This window comes from Calliphora vicina, chromosome 1 (assembly GCF_958450345.1).
Source record: "Calliphora vicina chromosome 1, idCalVici1.1, whole genome shotgun sequence".
NCBI classification, from domain to species: domain Eukaryota; kingdom Metazoa; phylum Arthropoda; class Insecta; order Diptera; family Calliphoridae; genus Calliphora; species Calliphora vicina.
In genome coordinates this window covers 70,477,468-70,497,664 of record NC_088780.1, presented here as the reverse complement: position 1 = coordinate 70,497,664, position 20,197 = coordinate 70,477,468, and the positions used below count along the sequence as shown (strand labels likewise).

The following is a 20,197-nucleotide window of genomic DNA, read 5'->3' as shown; positions in this document are numbered from 1 at the left end:
ACCTCGGTCTTCGCCTTAAAAAGTCAAAGCCAAGGTAGAACGGCAATTGTAAAGCATGAAATAAATACTGGCGAAGCTAGGCCAATAAAGCAGGCGCACAGAAGTATTCCTCTAGCAAAACGAAATGGAGCGAAACTGAGTAATCGAACCATCTTCAAGTCCTTGGAGCTAGCCAGTGGTATTAGTTAAGAAATAAGATGGCAGAACTAGATTTTGCGTCGATTGCAGAAAGCTGAATGACGTCACCAAGAATGGCAGATATCCACTACCAAGAATAGACGATACTCTCGACACTCTAGCTGGAACAAAACGGTTCTCCACGTTGAACTCGCAAAGTGGATATTGGCAAGTAGAGATTGCAGAAAAAGAGAAAACTGCGTTTAGTGGTAGTGATGGATTATGGCAGTTTAATGTAATGCCCTATGGACTCTGCGATGCTCCGGCAGCATTTGAGCGTCTAATGGAACGAGTGTTGAAAGGACTTCCCCATGACATAATTGTCATGGGGAAGTCTTTCGATGAACACCTGGAAAACCTTGAAGAAGTCCTTAAACGAATATCTGCAGCTGGATTAAAACTTAGTTCCAGAAAGAAGTTAAGTATTTAGGGCATCGCGTAACAGCAGACGGCATTTCAACAGATGAAGATAAATACGAGCCGTAAAGAACTGGCCTTGTCCGAAAAATCTTCGTTCCTGTGGAGTGATTTTCAAGAACAGGCATTCCTGCAGTTAAAGGAATTGTTGTGTACAGCACCAATTTTGGCCGAGTAAAAGGAATGTGTCATCGACGTTCGACTAATGCATATAGAGTCCAGTGAAGATCGGTCTGTAGCACAAAGAAATGACAAAAGACAACTTCAGCAGTATAACTCAGGTTCGCTCTTCTAGCGGATTGCGATGGATGTAACAGGCTCTTTCCCTGTCAGTGATGCTGGTTATGGATTATTTCAGCAAATGGGCAGAGGTATATGTAATACCCAATCTGGAAACCAAAATGGTTATAGCGTATTTGTTAAGCGTTTGTTCAGTGTTACGAAATTGTACTTCAATTCAAATATTACGATTTTAGCTGCTGGTTTAAAGTTGTATAATGCCTCTCATACAGCAGTGCCTCTCAAACTTTACACATATCTGTCAATATTATTAACATAGTTGTGGAACATACAACATTGAATAAAAGCTTTAAGCATTGTTTGTAAGTATGGCAACGCTAAATGATTAATGATTAACATCGAAAGCTCTAGTATTCGAATATTCTAGTTTGAAGGACATTGTAGAAATAGAGCTTTCGAGATGGTAATGCAGCGTATATAAATAGGCCTTGAGAACACCAAACTAGTCAGTTTAATTTGAAAAATCGTTAAGTAAAGACAGCAACTGCATTATCAGTTTATACTTATAAAGTGTGTGTATTTCGGCGAATTTATAAACTTGTATAAAAACACTGAGTGACTATTTAAAACTGTTGTTGTATAAATTTAAATAAATAAAGAGTTGTTACAATTTTTAAACTACAAAACGGATTTTATTTGCAATCAAAAGTATCCGATTTATTTAAAGGAAGTAAACCCCGTTTTTAAAAGGTAAAAACTTAACAATATGTTTGTCCAATATAATTGGTGTGCTACAAAAAACTAATGTTTAACAGAATTAATATTTGCTATAACAGATACAGCAATATTTGTTAGAACAAGAAAATATATAAATAATATAGTAATTGAAATATTTTTCAATGAATGTAGCAATATATAAAAAATATATAAAAACAAATTTAAAAAAAAACAAAATGTAAATAAAATTTGAAAACAGAAAGCTAACTTTAAAATAATAAAGCTACATTTAAAGTCTGTTTCATTAGTATATAATCATCTTTAATAAAAATTTGAAATCTTTAAATGTTTACAATAATTTTAATAAATTCATTTTTCTTTTAGTCGCTGGAAAGTACACGTCGTATGTTGGAACTATGTGAAGAGGTAAGTTTAAAAAATAAATTGGTTGTTTACTGATAAATGCACTGTCCGATTTTTTTGTTTTATATGTACATTAGACATGCCCTTAAAAAATAGATTTGCTTTGGATGGGTCTTATTTTGTTCGTTAGTAGCTAAAACTAACTACTGCAAAATTTAATTGCAATCGGATAACTAGAACACGTGCCGGAAACCGATTGAAAGTTGTACAATTGGGTAAATAATGGTACTTTTTCGATATCTTAAAAAAATTCCGTATTTAAATACTGTTTTTAAACATTTTCAATAAGTAGCTAAAACTTGCAGTAGTTAGTTTTAGCTACTAACGAACAAAATAAGACCCATCCAAAGCAAATCTATTTTTTAAGGGCATGTCTAATGTACATATCTTATAAGAGAGGGAAATTAAACTCGTTTTTAAATTTCAAATGTAAACGAAAAAAGGTAAAGTTAAAAAAATTAAAAACTAAATATATGTATTAAGAAATTATCTCTCTTATAATTAATGTAATTGGATGGTGCATTTGTTAATTTGATAAGCCAGTAAACTACACAAACATAAATATTATATTTACTTTATTTTGCAACATACAAACTTATTTAAAATAAACAATAAAACAAACTACATTAGAAACAAACAAGCATTGCTTAACTATAAACATTTAGTATACAAACATTCATACAATACGTACATTGTATTTATATTTATACATACATACATATGTACGATCTACCGAACTCTTATGAAAAAATTTGATTCGACCACCACTTGAAATTTTGGTTAGGTCTTTTGTTCCATTTAAAATGTGAAAGTATGCAAAACATGCATATTAAATTATTAATTAAAATTACGATTTTGCATGGATGACTAAGAATTCCTGTACAAAAATATATTTGGTCAATTCACAAGGTCTCTTATCATGTCATAATGTCCTAATATTTCACAATGGTTTAAAAATGTTGTTATTGCATTTCAAGCAAAAAATTTCATAAAATAATACTATTCTTTATTGTGTTGTCGTAACCAACCAGTCGAACGCCTAAGAGTCGGTTAAGCCGAGCCGCTGAGCCGTGAAATATTAGGACATTATGACAATATGACTGATAAGAGACCTTGTGAATTGACCAATTGTATATATATATAGCACATTGGGGCCGATCTTAAAACAAACTAAATATATGTATATAGAACATTTTAACTACTCTTCTGATTGGTTTGATAATTGGAACATCAATAGAAGTTAAGTTACATATCAGAATATTCTATCCTGAGTAGAGTTGCGTTTATTAGCTCAGTGAAGTGACCGCTCTTTTCAGCTCAACTCACTGATCGCTCTTTTAGCTCATTAGTTCAGTATGTTGTATATAATCGTATATAATTAAGTAACGAAAAATATCGGTAGCTTTAACGCATTTAATATTCACTATTTGAAGTTAACGATTTCTCTCTGTAATACATTTTAACGACAAGTATAGTTAAAAATATAAATGTCAATATTTTTAAAATTAAAAAATAATTTTTATTTATTAAAATGTTTACTATTTTTTCGGGTTTGCAGATAAATTCGTAGTTGTGTGAATAAATAATCGCATTTACATATAAAAATCAAACACCAGCTGCCCAAATATGTTCGCGAAACCTACTGAAAATAGATATGTGAATTTAGATATGTGTTGTTATAAAGACAGCGATAAATTCCGATGAATTTTCTTCATAGAATACGGTCTTAAAAACGATTTTTAACTTTTATATAAGTTTATACTCGCATCTACATATATTAAATATGGATACAATTCCCCGTATAAAAGTTGCTCTTAAAATTCGACTACTATTTTCTAAAAGCAATTTTTATCCAAAAAAAGATAATTAAGGCATGTTAATTTTTACATTTAAAACTCAAACCATTCCGTATCTAACAAAAATGAGAAAAGGGAAAAAACTCCCGGAAATTTTTTTTTCATAATTGGTCTGGTTACAAAACTAACTCCTAAAGGTATTTATAGACGACAATACTGAGTATTAATATTTGTCAAAAATTCAAGTATCATAATACAATTTCATCGTCTAAACAAAATTTGTATTAGATTTTCGAAAAATATTCAAAATTTGTTTAAAACAATTCAAAAACTTTTTATTTTCATACATATGTAATGGGTATGTATTTGTAATTTGTATTTATAAATAAAGACAAACAAAAATGTGTAAAATAAAAATAAATTTTGCAGAAAAATATCAATCAACAAAGAAATAAAATATTTATAATACTTAGTGTAAACAAGAAATGTTTTTTTCGAAACGATTTCTTGACATGCCGAATGATTTCAACAATATTTATATTTTATCGTTATGGCTTAACTAGAACATTTTATTTGTCGTTAACATACCGACACATGTCGTTATCTACCGACCATTTTTAACGAAAATAATCGGTAAAATTTAATTCGGAATATCTCTTAACGATAAATATTGTTAACTAACGAATTTTGATTACTTACCGAATTGCGGTACTGATTTCCGAAGCTAGCCAAATGTTTAGTAAATGTTTGCTAAGCCGAACATTCACGAGTTTTGATCCTCTAAATTTCAGATATTTTATATTGAATTTTGTTTATACACACAGCCTCAGAAGTGAGTGTACACTAGGGTGGCCCTTAATAAACGAAAGTTGGATTTTGGCCATTCTCACCCTCCAGTTTGGTGAACATTAGTTAAAAAATCATCCTGAAAAAATTTTAGGTAAATCGGTTGGGGTTAAGACGTGCCGCAAGCCCTCTGAAGTTTTGAGATGCATTTACAAGGGGAAAAAATTAATTTTTTTCAGTTTTTGTAAAAATGTTGCCATTAAAAAAATACTTTTCCAATTTAATTTAAAAGAATAGAAATGTGTACGTAATTGTCGTTCTAATGAGACATAAGAAACAGAAATTGGTCAAAAAATGTTAAAGTTATTAAAAATTCGCCAGGCCATTAACGTGTCTCAGGCAACTAGAACAAGAAAGGTAGGAACAAAATTAACATGTTTTGATATATATTAAAATAAAAGTTATTTTTTACTTAAAATATGTCCATATTTACTTGTATATGAGTTTTTGTCTTCGTAGGATACCGTTAACCTATTCTTAGGTATGAATAAAAAAATAAAATTTTTTTAACGGCAGTTTCAAAACTCCATTTTAAAAATTTTGTTAAACAAATTTCAGAATTTTTTGATAATCTCATTCGCCAAATAATTGTTTTTTCTCGAAAATTTCAAAATTTAAATCGCAATTACGGAAAAACTATAAAAGATATTTTCATAATTTTTCCACATTTTTATTCCCTATTGTGTTGACAATAAATCCCAATGAGATTATCAAAAAATTCTGAAATTTGTTTAACAAAATTTTTAAAAATTTGTAAATGGAGTTTTGAAACTGCCGTTAAAAAAATTTTATTTTTTTATTCATACGTAAGAATAGGTTAACGGTATCCTACGAAGACAAAAACTCATATACAAGTAAATATGGACATATTTTAAGTAAAAATTAACTTTTATTTTAATATTTATCAAAATATGTTAATTTTGTTCCTACCTTTCTTGTTCTAGTTGCCTGAGACACGTTAATGGCCTGGCGAATTTTTAATAACTTTAACATTTTTTGACCAATTTCTGTTTTTTATGTCTCATTAGAACGACAATTACGTACACATTTCGATTCTTTTAAATTAAATAGCAAAAGGAATTTTTTAATGGCAAAATTTTTACCAAAACTGAAAAAAAATCATTTTTCCCCTTGTAAATGCATCTCAAAACTTCAGAGGGCTTGCGGCACGTCTTATCCCCAACCGATTTACCTAAAATTTTTTCGGGATGATTTTTTTACTAATGTTCACCAAACTCGAGGGTGAGAATGGCCAAAATCAAACTTTCGTTTATTAAGGGCCACCCTAGTATACACCAGTGAATTTTTGGATTTTTTTAAGATCATAAAAATCATTATATACCGAATTAAATCTTTTTTTTTCAGAACCGAATCTATTATTCAACTCAATCTCCAACAAACCGAAACTTTTAAATTTGAATCTATGGACAGATTTTAGGATTTTCATTAACTTAAAGAAAATCAAATAATTTTTGGTGTTTACTCACTTTTGAGGCTCACTGTATATAATAGTATTATTAAAAATTTTCGGTTATGGGTTATATTTTTGTGAAAATTTTAACTCCAGCTATATTTAACACACCCCAGAGAAAAATATCATTTCACACGTTACTGTAAATACTAGGGTATCCAATCGATTAACCTTTAATCGGTTAACCAATTAATTTTGGTCGGTTAACTGTTCGAATAATTTAAAATTTGCGATTTTTCAAATAACAAATAAACCGATTAATTTGTGTCGATTAACCGAATTTTTTTTTTATACTTTCACATATTTCTTATTTCAGGCTTACGTAAAACTGCAAGAGAATAAAGAGATTCGTCCTTGTCCAAAAGGACTCCAATTTTATAATGGATTTTTTTTTATTTATTGTATCTTCATTATTTAATTAACTAACAATAAGTGGTTCAAATCTTTTATCGTTATCTAATATGTTGCGGGCCAATAGGTTTGGGTGAATTTCAAGTTTTTTTAATATTTTTTTAGATCTTTTTTTGCTTAGATCTTTTTGTATATTCGCGTTTTTTATATACCAGGGGGCAATTGTGATCATTCTTGTTTTGCCCCCAAATGTCCTTCTGAAATTGGACTTTATCGGTCATAAATGTTTAATTATACCCTACACCACCATAGTGGGGAGACCCACCTTAAAGTATACCGATCGACTTAGAGTCGATTAAACGATGTCCGTCTGTTTGGCTGGTTGGCTGGCTGGTTGGCTGGTCCATGTAAACCTTGTGCGCAGAGTACAGATCGCAATTTTGAAGATATTTTGATCAAATTTGGTACATATTATTTTTTCGGCCCAAGGACCAAGCCTATTGAAACTGGTCCATTATTTCACCTAGTCACCATACAAATGTCCTTCCGAAATTGGACTTTATCGGTCATAAATGTTTAATTTATAATGTATCTCCACAAATTGCGCTCCAAATAATAAAACTTATATATACAAAATTCATGTCACCAAATTTTGTTACGATCGGTCCATAATTAGTCATAGCTCCCATATAGACTCGCTTCCGAGAATCACTTTAACGTGCATAAATCGCTTAAAAATGTTGGTATACTCACAAAATTCAACATAGTAAAATTTCATATAGACATAAATCACACGACCTAATTTCGTGGTGATCGATCCATAATTGGTCATAGCCCCCATATAAGGCCCACTTCCGAAAATCACTCAAAAATATAAATGATTGAAATTTTAAAAGAAAAATGTTTTTTCTCTTTTACTTAGTGTAGGGTATTATGTGGTCGGGCTTGACCGACCATACTTTTTTACTTGTTTAATTCAAATATGTGATTTTGTAAGTAACGAGACGCTTCTTGAGGGTTTTCATGAACGCTTGATGTATGAGTGCTGAGACTGTTAGTTGGTATATCACACGAATATATCAAATATAAAAAGGGTCCCAGGATACTGCCTTGGGGGACTCCAGCTTCAATGGGTTGCTGAGTGCTTAAAAAGTCACCTTCTTTAACCTTAAATGTTCGACCAGTTAAATAGCTTTGTTGACTCAATTTGTATATTAAACCATCATGACATACTTTACCAAACGCTTGAGAAATGTCGATGAAGAGTGCGGAACAATATTTCTTTTTCTCAAACGTTTTTCTTACAATATTTACAAGTCTATGGATTTGTTCGATAGTATTGTGTAGTCTTCTAAATCCAAATTGATGATTCGGAATACAATTGTTTGTCCTTAAATGGCTTTGATATATTAGGTAAGAGACTGACGTATGATTCTACTTTTGTGTGATCTTTTCCCGTCTTAAGACTAGTACTCTGTTCATATTTGCGAAAAATTATGGTTTTTTCGTGCGAAAAATTTTACATGCTGTTTGACAACTAGCTGTTGGTTTTAATTTCGTGCTAAAGAAGTGCTGCGTATGTTATTTCGTGTGGAAAAATAAGGTTGCCAGATGTATTTCACATGTTTTCCACAATAAAAAACAGAGTACTGCTTTTGCGAAATTATTTCGCATATCTTTCATTCCAAATATTTTATATGTAGTTTGACAGCATTTGGCACGAAATTTTGAACAGAGTACCTAGCTTTAGGTATAATGGTAACCAGTGAAACTTCCATTCTCGAGGATAATATTAAAGACGAAATATAGCATTAAAAATAAAAAGTCTTATTTTTATTGATATCCGGGTAGCTACATAAGCATCTTGTTACTAATTTTGTCAATACTTTCTTGGAGTTTAAATCAATTTCTCAAGGGGATTATATATTACAGGTCTTTTAAAAATTTTTGTAGCTCGCCATAGAGAGTAATCCGATCCGGGTTACGTCCAGAGTTTCTAGATATTTATTCAAAGATTCCATTTTTCGAATTTCCAGGTTTTTAAGTCTTTTTGTGCAATCTTTTAGCTTCGATTTGAGTTGGGAGATCTGTGCAATTGCCACTCTCTTCGAACTATTTTTTTTTCATTTAAGTGCCGTTCGACATCTGCAAAATTAATTCTATTATATCTGATTTGTTGGGGGGTTTGGGTAGCATGTTGAGTAGCCAGTTTGAGATTTTTTATCGAAATTTTTAAAAGAGTGATATAAGTTTTCTCGTGTTCTTAGCGGTATGTTTTCCGAGCAATGTGTACTAAGGTATTTTTTAAATTTGAACCAATTAATTATTGTGCCTTCCATCGCTAAATTACCCGTCGGGGATATCAATTTCTCGGGGGCTCAATAAAGTAACAATAGTGGGTGAGAGATCTGAAGATAGTTCCAGCGAGGGTTCAACTTAAATTATTTCTCTAGGGATATCTTTTGTCACGCTAAAATCAAAAATGATCCACGAAAAATTCGTGGATCAGTAGGCCAGTTGGTTGGTTGGTTTACGTGGTAGTTCACTACGTGCGAATAATCAAGTAGAGTCGAAGGGACCCCGTTTTGATGAGACCACACCACTCGTCAGATGTATTGTCGTTTACATCGCAATGTATCTAAAAAGTGCTCGCTAGACCCAATCTGTAGCTGTGAGATATCTTAGTAGGTCATTGAGTTTAGACCCGGCTACCTCACCAAGGTTGGTCGATGTATAGTTGCCCATGAATTTATGTCTCTTGACACTCAGAGCTGGGCATTCGCAGAGAAGGTGGAAAGTCGTTTCCTCTTTTTCCCTATCCTTACAACTACGACAATGCTCGTTATAGGGGAGTCCCAGGCGATTTGCGTGCTTGCCTAACGCCCAGTGTCCCGTTAATACTGCCATCAACCTTGATATATCCCTTCTATTCCGGGTTATCAGTTGCATAGTGCGTTTTTCGTTAAAAGATGGCCACATCAACTTGGCTACCCTACATGTGTCTAAATTACGCCATCTATTCTCAGCCTTTGTAAGAAAATGTCTGAAGATGATACCTTTAATAGTCCCCAGTGGAATTGCTACTGAGACCGCATTGGAGATATCTAAGGCAGATCCCATTCTGGCTAGTTCGTCTGCCTGTTCATTACCGCAGTGGTCCCTGTGTGCAGGTACCCAAACCAAAGTAATATCAGATAGACGACCTAGCCTTGACAGAGAATTCTTACATTGCCTAACTAGTGAAGATGAATTTGTGTAGGCATTCAGTGAGAGAAGTGCCGCCTGACTGTCGACAAAAATACCTATATTGCCGCGGGTATTATGATCATGTAGTGTATTGCAAGCTGCCATGATTGCAAAAATTTCCGCCTGGAAAACACTGCACTCATTCGGAAGACGATATCGGGTTCGTCACAGAAGACGCCAGAACCAACACCACAGCTCATTTTCGAACCGTCTATATATATCCTAGTGTCATATTTGTACACGAGATTACCCATACCCCACTCACTCCTGGATGGGATTAAGACCTTGAATACCCTATTAAAATCTGTGTATGGAGTAATATAGTCAGATGGTTGGATAACGATCGAAGGCAACTAGCTCAAAATCCCCGCGTGGGCATATGTTCTCGATCTCCAACAGCCAGATGCTCGAAGCCTCGCTGCGCTATAAGCAGAGGTGGCCATTATGTGAAGGTCTATTGGCACAAGGTGCAATATAGTGTTCAGTGCCTCTGAAGGACTAGTTCTTAGTGCGCCGGTTATACCAATGCAGGCTGATCTCTGGACTTTGTATAGTTGATCTACGACATACTTCCTTTTAGTTGCAGTCCACCATACAAGAGATCCGTAAGTAAGAATTGGACGTACTATAGCCGTATACATCCATTTAACTATGCTGGGACTAAGTCCCCATTTCCTACCAAACATCTTACGACAGGTATAACAGGCCACCGTAGCCTTTTTTACCCTATGTTGAGTATTTAGCTTCCATGACAATTTAGAGTCCAGTATAATACCTATATATTTTGCATTATTTGAAATGGGGATTTCGCAGTTTTTCAACCATGGAAGTTTGAAGCTTGGAATCTTGGTCTTTGTCGTGAAAAGTACAAGTTCCGTTTTGCTTGGATTCACCCCAAGACCACTTGCCGTGGCCCAGTTGTCGAGCAACCCTAAAGCAGTAGACATAATATCACTGATCACGTCCGGAAACAGACCTGATACGAGTATCACCACATCGTCCGCATAAGCGACAACTTTTATCTCTTTTCTGTCTAGATCAATGAGAATCGAGTTAATAACGATAAGCCACAGTAGTGGAGAGATCACCCCACCCTGTGGTGTGCCTCTACCAACTTGCTTAGACTTGACGCTTTTACCAAGACTTGCTGTAACTATTCTTGATTTCATCATGTTTACTAACCAGTTATTGATATATTCTTCAACGTCTAGGTCAGTAAGAGCTTGCTGAATTGCAAGAGTGGTAACATTATTGAAAGCACCCTCTATATCCAGAAAGGCTGCCATTGTATATTGTTTAAATTCGAGAGAGATCTCTACAACTCTTACGACCTCGTGCAGAGCTGTCTCTGTAGAGCGACCCTTAAGGTAGGCATGCTGACTATTAGAGAGCCGTGCCGTACCCTCTAGGCGATGCCTAATGTGAGCGTCAATGAGTCTTTAAAACGTTTTAAGCTGGAAAGATGAAAGACTAATTGGACGAAAGTCCTTCGCCTTCTCATGACTTCTTTTTCCAATTTTGGGAATAAAAACGACCTTAACTCTCCTCCAGTTAACCGGAACGTGATTGAGGGAGAGACAGAGCGTAAAAATTCTATGAAGCCAGGGAATGATATGCCTTTTTGCACTTTGTAGCATCTTTGGCTATATACCATCCGGCCCGGGTGACTTGACAGGTGCGAAACTGTCAATCGCCCATGATATCCTGTCATAGGAGATGATGTAACTATCGATATTGAATAGAGTCCTACCTTCCCTCTCAATATCCGTAGCAACATCCTTACAACTAAGTCTTGCAGAGTCTTTTGTATTATCTATAGATTCACAGAAGCTTCTCCATGAGTTTCTTTTTGCGACTACTATAGCTTTCTTGTAGGCTTTCAATTGATCACGATATGGTTGCCATGATTTACTATTGTAGCTAATGTTAACGGCCTTACGAGTTTCCCTACGTAGTTTAGATAGGTCAGAATTCCACCATGGAGGGAAGCTTTTCTTAGCCTTAGTGACGGAACAGGAAACTTTGAAAGCCTTGACTAAAGTTTTCCTCTATTTTTTCAAGACCAGTGATCGAATCTTCTACAACTGGCATATTCTTAAGTTTATGTTCAAGGATCCCATTAAATTTGAACCAGTCAGTCCTTCTTGGGTTCCTAAATTGTATTTTCTCTGTCGAGTTCTGAAGTCTAATATTGAAGAGAATCCAGTTATGGTCAGAGAACGACCTTTTTTTGGATACCCTCCACCTATATACTGATACCTTAGACCTATCATTGATGAGTGTAATATCTAATACTTCCTCCCATCCATTATAGTTGTCCGAACTTGGAAACATGAATGTTGGCGTATTACCAGAATTACATATACTTAGTTTATTGGAATTAATGAAATTAAGTAAAGACTCACCCCTTTCATTTATTTCGCTGCTACCCCAGATTGAATGCCAGGCGTTGGCATCACAGCCCAGGATGATGTCGTCAGATGCCCCAGCAGAGGACAGTAGAGCACTCACTTCGACTGGAGGAGCTGTGTTCTCATGTGCCATGTAGCTAGAGGCAATCGTGAAGCTTCTGTTGCACGGTAGCTCGACCTTAGCTACTGTAAGGTCTTCTGAACTAAGATGCGTACAAAGAAAAATGTTAATAGATTTTTTTGGCAATAATACATGATCTTGGCCTACCATTGTTTCTTGCATAGAGGATATTATATGCTGAGGCCGGGAACCCCTTCACGTCCAAGTCAGAAGCCCAGGGTTCTTGCACCAGCCCAATGTCCAGGTCCTCTTCGGCTAAGAGTACCCGAAGGTTATCTGTAGCACATTTCGAGTGCTGCAGATTTATCTGCACTATTTTAAGCGCCATTGTTGGTTTTTTTGGGGGGGGGGTTCGGAGAGCTTCATTTCTGTGAGCAGAGAGTTTGCAGCTTCAATCTCATCCGCTTCACCGCTACCGGTACCTGTAGGCCGGAACACCTTTACCTTGGCGTCCCTCACTCCGAAGAACAGCTTAAAGCCCGCCTTCTCAAGCTCGACAGAGCCGGATTCGGTGATGGCGAGGATTAAGCATGTGTGGCCATCGCCTTGCTCAGTGCGGATGATGGACCAGTCATCCATGTGGATGTCGGGGTTCTGTAGCTTCAGACACTCCACTAATCTTTGCGATGCACTTGCTAAGAAAGTCCTTTGAGAACTCGTCCATGCATTTGATCACCCCGTAGCCCCGGTGAATCTCACCAGAGTCAAAGCGAGGTGCTGTGCCAGTCCTATTAGCGAACAAGTGCCGTCTTTCTCAGTCGCCAGAGCCATTAAAAGATGGTCTTTAACCACCTCGTTGAAGGGCCGTCTGGCGGATGTAGTCGTGGTTGATGTGGGTCCCGGAGTGGATTTTTTTTCGACAACCTTTCTCCGTTTAGGCGACTTCTCTCCCTCTGTCTGAGAGTGATTGCGCTTGGACCTCTCTGTTTCTTCGGCTGCTGCCTTTGATGTGCTGGGTACGGAATCCAAAAACTTTTGGTACTCATCTACCACAGCCTGGTATTTGGCGCGATCTTCTTCATCACGTTCATGGGGGGCACCGCTGGCAGCATTCTTGTCAATCTTGTCAAGAATGAATATCGCCTTGGCGTAACGGGATTTGAGGATGTCTTTCTGACTCTTCCTCTTTTTTCTTTTCTTCTTCAATTGGTCGCCAGTCTTGGCATCCGATTGAAGAGGTGCATTTGTCAAGTTTTTGGAGGGCAGTAGAGTGCTGTGACGGTCACCCAAGCTGCCTGACATTGCGACCAGAGTCTCTTGACTTGAGGCTAGTAGGTCGTCTTCTGAAGAAGATCCGAGATCATCGGTTTTCTTCAGGGGGTTGTTGTTGTTTGTGTTGTTGTTGTAGGCCAGTAAGTAGTTTGGCCGCTCGAAATCATATTCAAACCCATTTTAGAAATTATATCAAACAGAACACGACCTTTAGGGGTAATCAGTCGTGATCCCCAGAATGTGTGCTTCGCATTATAATCGCCAGCAGCCAGGAAACGGGGCCCTAGTGATTTAAAAAATCTATTATATATCCATTTATTTGAAATGACGTCAAATGAGTTCAAGAAACCAGCATTACATCAATTTGTTAACTTCTTAAGAAATATTCAAGTTCGTTTTTGTGTCTTCCAGAAACATAATTTCAAACAGTTCATGGTTTATTTAAGATGGCTTGCAATAACATAGACTGCATTTCCTGCATCATGTTGCTCATAGAGTTGGTGAAGTTGTTAATCGATTTTACTAGGGTCTCTACTGTAGCTTCAAGTCGACTAAAATTAGAAGGGGGGAGGTTGGTCTGTATTAGGCTTATTTTTATTTCCAAGTATTGTTTGATTTGTTCTTAGAATACTATTGTATGAACCTTTATTATTTGTGGGTTGTGAGATTTGGGGGTAATGAATATCTACTAGGTTCGTTGATAGCACGGTATAAATAATAGATTTCTGTGTTAAAGTTTGTTTAGCTATGGATTTCCGTGTGATTTCCGCCACAATTGCTGCATTTTTTTACATTTGAGTCGGTCTTGGATTTATTGCATTGGGTAGAATCATGAAATTCGCCACCCACCATACAAACGGATGGTAGTTTACAATATGCCCTAGTATGACCATATTCTTGACAATTTAAACACTGGATGGGTCCCGATCTCTTATGTGGCTCTTCTACTGTAATTTTACGATGCAATAAATACTTTAAATTATAAATTGGGTGTGGTTCATTTTTCTTCAGTTCAATGTCACCTGCGATGCCTAATGTGAGCGTCAATGAGACTTTAAAACGTTTTAAGCTGGAAAGATGAAAGACTAATTGGACGAAAGTCCTTCGCCTTCTCATGACTTCTTTTTCCAATTTTGGGAATAAAAACGACCTTAACTCTCCTCCAGTTAACCGGAACGTGATTGAGGGAGAGACAGAGCGTAAAAATTCTATGAAGCCAGGGAATGATATGCATTTTTGCACTTTGTAGCATCTTTGGCTATATACCATCCGGCCCGGGTGACTTGACAGGTGCGAAACTGTCAATCGCCCATGATATCCTGTCATAGGAGATGATGTAACTATCGATATTGAATAGAGTCCTACCTTCCCTCTCAATATCCGTAGCAACATCCTTACAACTAAGTCTTGCAGAGTCTTTTGTATTATCTATAGATTCACAGAAGCTTCTCCATGAGTTTCTTTTTGCGACTACTATAGCTTTCTTGTAGGCTTTCAATTGATCACGATATGGTTGCCATGATATACTATTGTAGCTAATGTTAACGGCCTTACGAGTTTCCCTACGTAGTTTAGATAGCTCAGAATTCCACCATGGAGGGAAGCTTTTGTTAGCCTTAGTGACGGAACAGGAAACTTCGAAAGCCTTGACTAAAGTTTTCCTCTATTTTTTCAAGACCAGTGATCGAATCTTCTACAACTGGCATATTCTTAAGTTTATGTTCAAGGATCCCATTAAATTTGAACCAATCAGTCCTTCTTGGGTTCCTAAATTGTATTTTCTCTGTCGAGTTCTGAAGTCTAATATTGAAGAGAATAAAGTTATGGTCAGATAACGACCTTTTTTCGGAGAGCTTCATTTCTGTGAGCAGAGAGTTTGCAGCTTCAATCTCATCCGCTTCACCGCTACCGGTACCTGTAGGCCGGAACACCTTTACCTTGGCGTCCCTCACTCCGAAGAACAGCTTAAAGCCCGCCTTCTCAAGCTCGACAGAGCCGGATTCGGTGATGGCGAGGATTAAGCATGTGTGGCCATCGCCTTGCTCAGTGCGGATGATGGACCAGTCATCCATGTGGATGTCGGGGTTCTGTAGCTTCAGACACTCCACTAATCTTTGCGATGCACTTGCTAAGAAAGTCCTTTGAGAACTCGTCCATGCATTTGATCACCCCGTAGCCCCGGTGAATCTCACCAGAGTCAAAGCGAGGTGCTGTGCCAGTCCTATTAGCGAACAAGTGCCGTCTTTCTCAGTCGCCAGAGCCATTAAAAGATGGTCTTTAACCACCTCGTTGAAGGGCCGTCTGGCGGATGTAGTCGTGGTTGATGTGGGTCCCGGAGTGGATTTTTTTTCGACAACCTTTCTCCGTTTAGGCGACTTCTCTCCCTCTGTCTGAGTGTGATTGCGCTTGGACCTCTCTGTTTCTTCGGCTGCTGCCTTTGATGTGCTGGGTACGGAATCCAAAAACTTTTGGTACTCATCTACCACAGCCTGGTATTTGGCGCGATCTTCTTCATCACGTTCATGGGGGGCACCGCTGGCAGCATTCTTGTCAATCTTGTCAAGAATGAATATCGCCTTGGCGTAACGGGATTTGAGGATGTCTTTCTGACTCTTCCTCTTTTTTCTTTTCTTCTTCAATTGGTCGCCAGTCTTGGCATCCGATTGAAGAGGTGCATTTGTCAAGTTTTTGGAGGGCAGTAGAGTGCAGTGACGGTCACCCAAGCTGCCTGACATTGCGACCAGAGTCTCTTGACTTGAGGCTAGTAGGTCGTCTTCTGAAGAAGATCCGAGATCATCGGTTTTCTTCAGGGGGTTGTTGTTGTTTGTGTTGTTGTTGTAGGCCAGTAAGTAGTTTGGCCGCTCGAAATCATATTCAAACCCATTTTAGAAATTATATCAAACAGAACACGACCTTTAGGGGTAATCAGTCGTGATCCCCAGAATGTGTGCTTAGCATTATAATCGCCAGCAGCCAGGAAACGGGGCCCTAGTGATTTAAAAAATCTATTATATATCCATTTATTTGAAATGACGTCAAATGAGTTCAAGAAACCAGCATTACATCAATTTGTTAACTTCTTAAGAAATATTCAAGTTCGTTTTTGTGTCTTCCAGAAACATAATTTCAAACAGTTCATGGTTTATTTAAGATGGCTTGCAATAACATAGACTGCATTTCCTGCATCATGTTGCTCATAGAGTTGGTGAAGTTGTTAATCGATTTTACTAGGGTCTCTACTGTAGCTTCAAGTCGACTAAAATTAGAAGGGGGAGGTTGGTCTGTATTAGGCTTATTTTTATTTCCAAGCATTGTTTGATTTGTTCTTAGAATACTATTGTATGAACCTTTATTATTTGTGGGTTGTGAGATTTGGGGGTAATGAATATCTACTAGGTTCGTTGATAGCACGGTATAAATAATAGATTTCTGTGTTAAAGTTTGTTTAGCTATGGATTTCCGTGTGATTTCCGTCACAATTGCTGCATTTTTTTACATTTGAGTCGGTCTTGGATTTATTGCATTGGGTAGAATCATGAAATTCGCCACCCACCGTACAAACGGATGGTAGTTTACAATATGCCCTAGTATGACCATATTCTTGACAATTTAAACACTGGATGGGTCCCGATCTCTTATGTGGCTCTTCTACTGTAATTTTACGATGCAATAAATACTTTAAATTATAAATTGGGTGTGGTTCATTTTTCTTCAGTTTAATGTCACCTGTTTCTAGTTCAACTCAAAACAGTGGTTTTATACCCATTATTTTTCAAAGCAGCCCTTATTTCCTCAGGATCTACACAAGAGTCAATACCTTTCATTACGATTTGGAGACCCTTGCTACTCTTCAATTGGTGTGTGTAGAAACTTTTCTTATTAGTGTCAAATTCGGTAACTACTTTACGGTAATTGTTTTCATGATTTATCTGAATTTTAGGCTCGTTTATATTACCTCGGTTAAATGGCACAACGCACTAGTGCCCATTTCCAATTTTTGGGGCAAATATTAAAATGTTCAACTTTCGCTTTGTGAAGTTACGAAAGTTTTTTGTCTTCTGTAGTATAGAACTTACGTTGCCTGCATTTGTCCATGGAATGATACAAATGTGGTTTGTGGGAAGGTCAGGTTTCATACTAAAATTTTTGGCAACTACTTGCACCGAAGCCAATAATTTTCTATTTTCTAGAAACATACTAACATTTTTTGTAACTACTTTTACCGAAGCATGAGAGCTTAATGTGACAAGTTTTATAACGATAGCGAATGTCAAAGACAGACACAATTGTTTACCCAAAATGTACTTATAGCGGAGCCCCAAGAAAACGCCAAACAATGAAGAAATGCTATTTGTAGATAGTGCTATGAGAATATAAATTTAAATTTTTTTTGAAAATTGTTGGTGATTTGGAGGGGGGTTATAACAAAAGTGAGGGGGGGTTAATGGCAACTTTTTTAAAGTGATATTTGTGGAATGTACAATAAGAATATACAGTGGTTCAAAGCCAAACTCGTACACCTAACTTTTAATTTTTTTAATATTAAAACGCAGCTTATTTAAAAATGGCATGGAGGGTTTACTATCCTATTAAAAAACATAAAAGCCAAACTCGTACAGCGAACCTTATTTAAGAAAATAATATCTTTGATTTGTGCCTTTGGATGTAAAGTGAGCTAAAATTAAAAACCATCAAATATTTTCATTATATTATAAAGTTTTATACAAAAAATATCCAAATGGAAGACATAACGGACAAACAACCGAAGAAACCCGAAAGCTTGCTGTAAAGCTTCCGGGGGATGGAAAATCTCTTCTTGAAATTCCCAAAATTCTGGGAAGGAGTGCTTCTACTATCCAATGCATTCTAAAACGATACAGGACTTCAAAACAAATAAAAAAATAAAACCAAAAATGCACACTGAAGGGCGAAATATTGTCAGAGCGTGTAAAAAGGATCCCTTTGCATGCTCTTCCAAACTTATGTAAATTGCGGAAAAGAAATCTTGCGTTCAAACCATCCGGAATATACTCCATGGAGCGAATTTGAATGGTAGAATGGCATAATGGACCAAAAAATGTATTTAGAAATTTTTAAACTGAAATTGCCATTATCAAAGCCAAAACTGACTTTATCAAACACTTACTATTTCTACCAGGATAACGACCCTCAGAATAAAGCTTACAATGTCAGTTCGTGGTTATTGTACAATTGTCCTCATGTAATGGAGACACCTGCCCAGAGCCCTGACATCAACCCCTCGATAATAAAGTGAGACAACACCAAATTTCTTCTAAATAGGAGTTGAGAAGAGTTCTTACTGAGCGATGGGAAAATATTGATCCCACCGTTTGCCGCAAACTAGTGGAAAGTAATGCTTAAGGGACCATTAATGCTTATTCAAGCAATAGGATACCATACAAAGTAATGATTTTTATGGTATTGTTACTTTTTTAGCATACCATGTTAAATGTACGAGTTTGGCTTGGCTAAGATACAACCCTCCCAAACACACTTTTTATCTAACTTTAAGAGGTAAGCTGAAAATAAGAGATATATACAAAAATTCCTAGTGTACGAGTTTGGCTTTGAGCCACTGCACGGTGGTAAATTCCGGCCAAAAATTTTTTTTTTTTTTTAATTTTTATGGTACATTTTTCTTAACAGTATATATGTATATGATTATTTATAATGCTGTAAACTCAAAGGCTTTTTCTTGTCATTTTAATATTCGAAAAATGTAATTTTTTTACTTTTGAGTCGAAGTAGCCTGTGCTTTTTTCTTTAAAGTTTTTTTTTTGCATTAGCACAGTGTACTTATTGCGGATTTTTTGCGTGTTCTTTTTATATAAAAGTGAAGTGATTAGGAACTAGTTTTAAACCTATAGAAACAAAATTAAAAAAAGTTTGAAAGGCCTGAACAAATTAAAAGGGGTTGTATATTTTTGGTCAATTTCAAAAATTACACTATACAACACCAAAAAAAATTACGAGGTCCGACCAATAAATTTTGATAGAGTAGACAAAAAAAAGACACGTGTATCGGCGTTTTGAAAGTTTACATCTGAATTTCATTTGAGAAGGGGTTACAGTTTACCAACTCTGGCACATTCTTATTGTTAATCGTCATAAGAAACCATGTGATCCTTACATCTATCTATATATATAAAAGTGAATGTGTGTTTATATGTATATTTGTTGGTTTGACGTCTATATACGGCTAAACGGCTCACCAGATTTGCTTGAAATTTTGAATGTATGTTTTCCTGTATCTGGAAGGAACAATAGGATACTTTTAGTTTTGAATTTTCAAGTGGGCGTGGTACCTCCCATACAAAGTTAATTTTAAACATCAAATATTTTGGAAACTATAATAGCTATAATAGCTATCCTCAAATTTTGCATGAGCAATACCACCGTTTGTATAAATATTTGAGGCCAAAATGGGAGTAGTAGCCACAGAGGGCATGGCACCTCCCATATGATGATAATTTAAAAAATCTAATATATGAGATACAATACGAGATAGAATCCATACATTTTGTACGGTTATTCTACCATAAATATTAATATTTAGGACAAGAATGGGCGGACTAAAATAGTGGGCGTGGCACCTACCAAACAATCTAAATACTAAAATTCATATCTATCTGTATAATTTAGATATGTAAAGCATTTAAACTTTGTATGAATTGCATATTTAGGCCAAAAAGGGGCCAAATTACAATAGTGGGCGTGCCACCTCCCATAGATATAATGACAAATTATA

At 36.1% G+C, this 20,197-nt stretch overlaps 1 protein-coding gene across 1 annotated transcript in view; it reads left to right on the top strand.

Moving 5' to 3' along the window:
* Nucleotides 1-20,197, top strand: part of LOC135949351 (synaptosomal-associated protein 25) — a 537,273-nt gene that overhangs the window by 80,288 nt on the left and 436,788 nt on the right. The window contains exon 2 of the mRNA XM_065498880.1: nucleotides 1,936-1,977. Within this exon, the coding sequence (XP_065354952.1) occupies nucleotides 1,936-1,977 (42 nt within the window). The remainder of the gene's footprint in view (nucleotides 1-1,935; nucleotides 1,978-20,197) is intronic.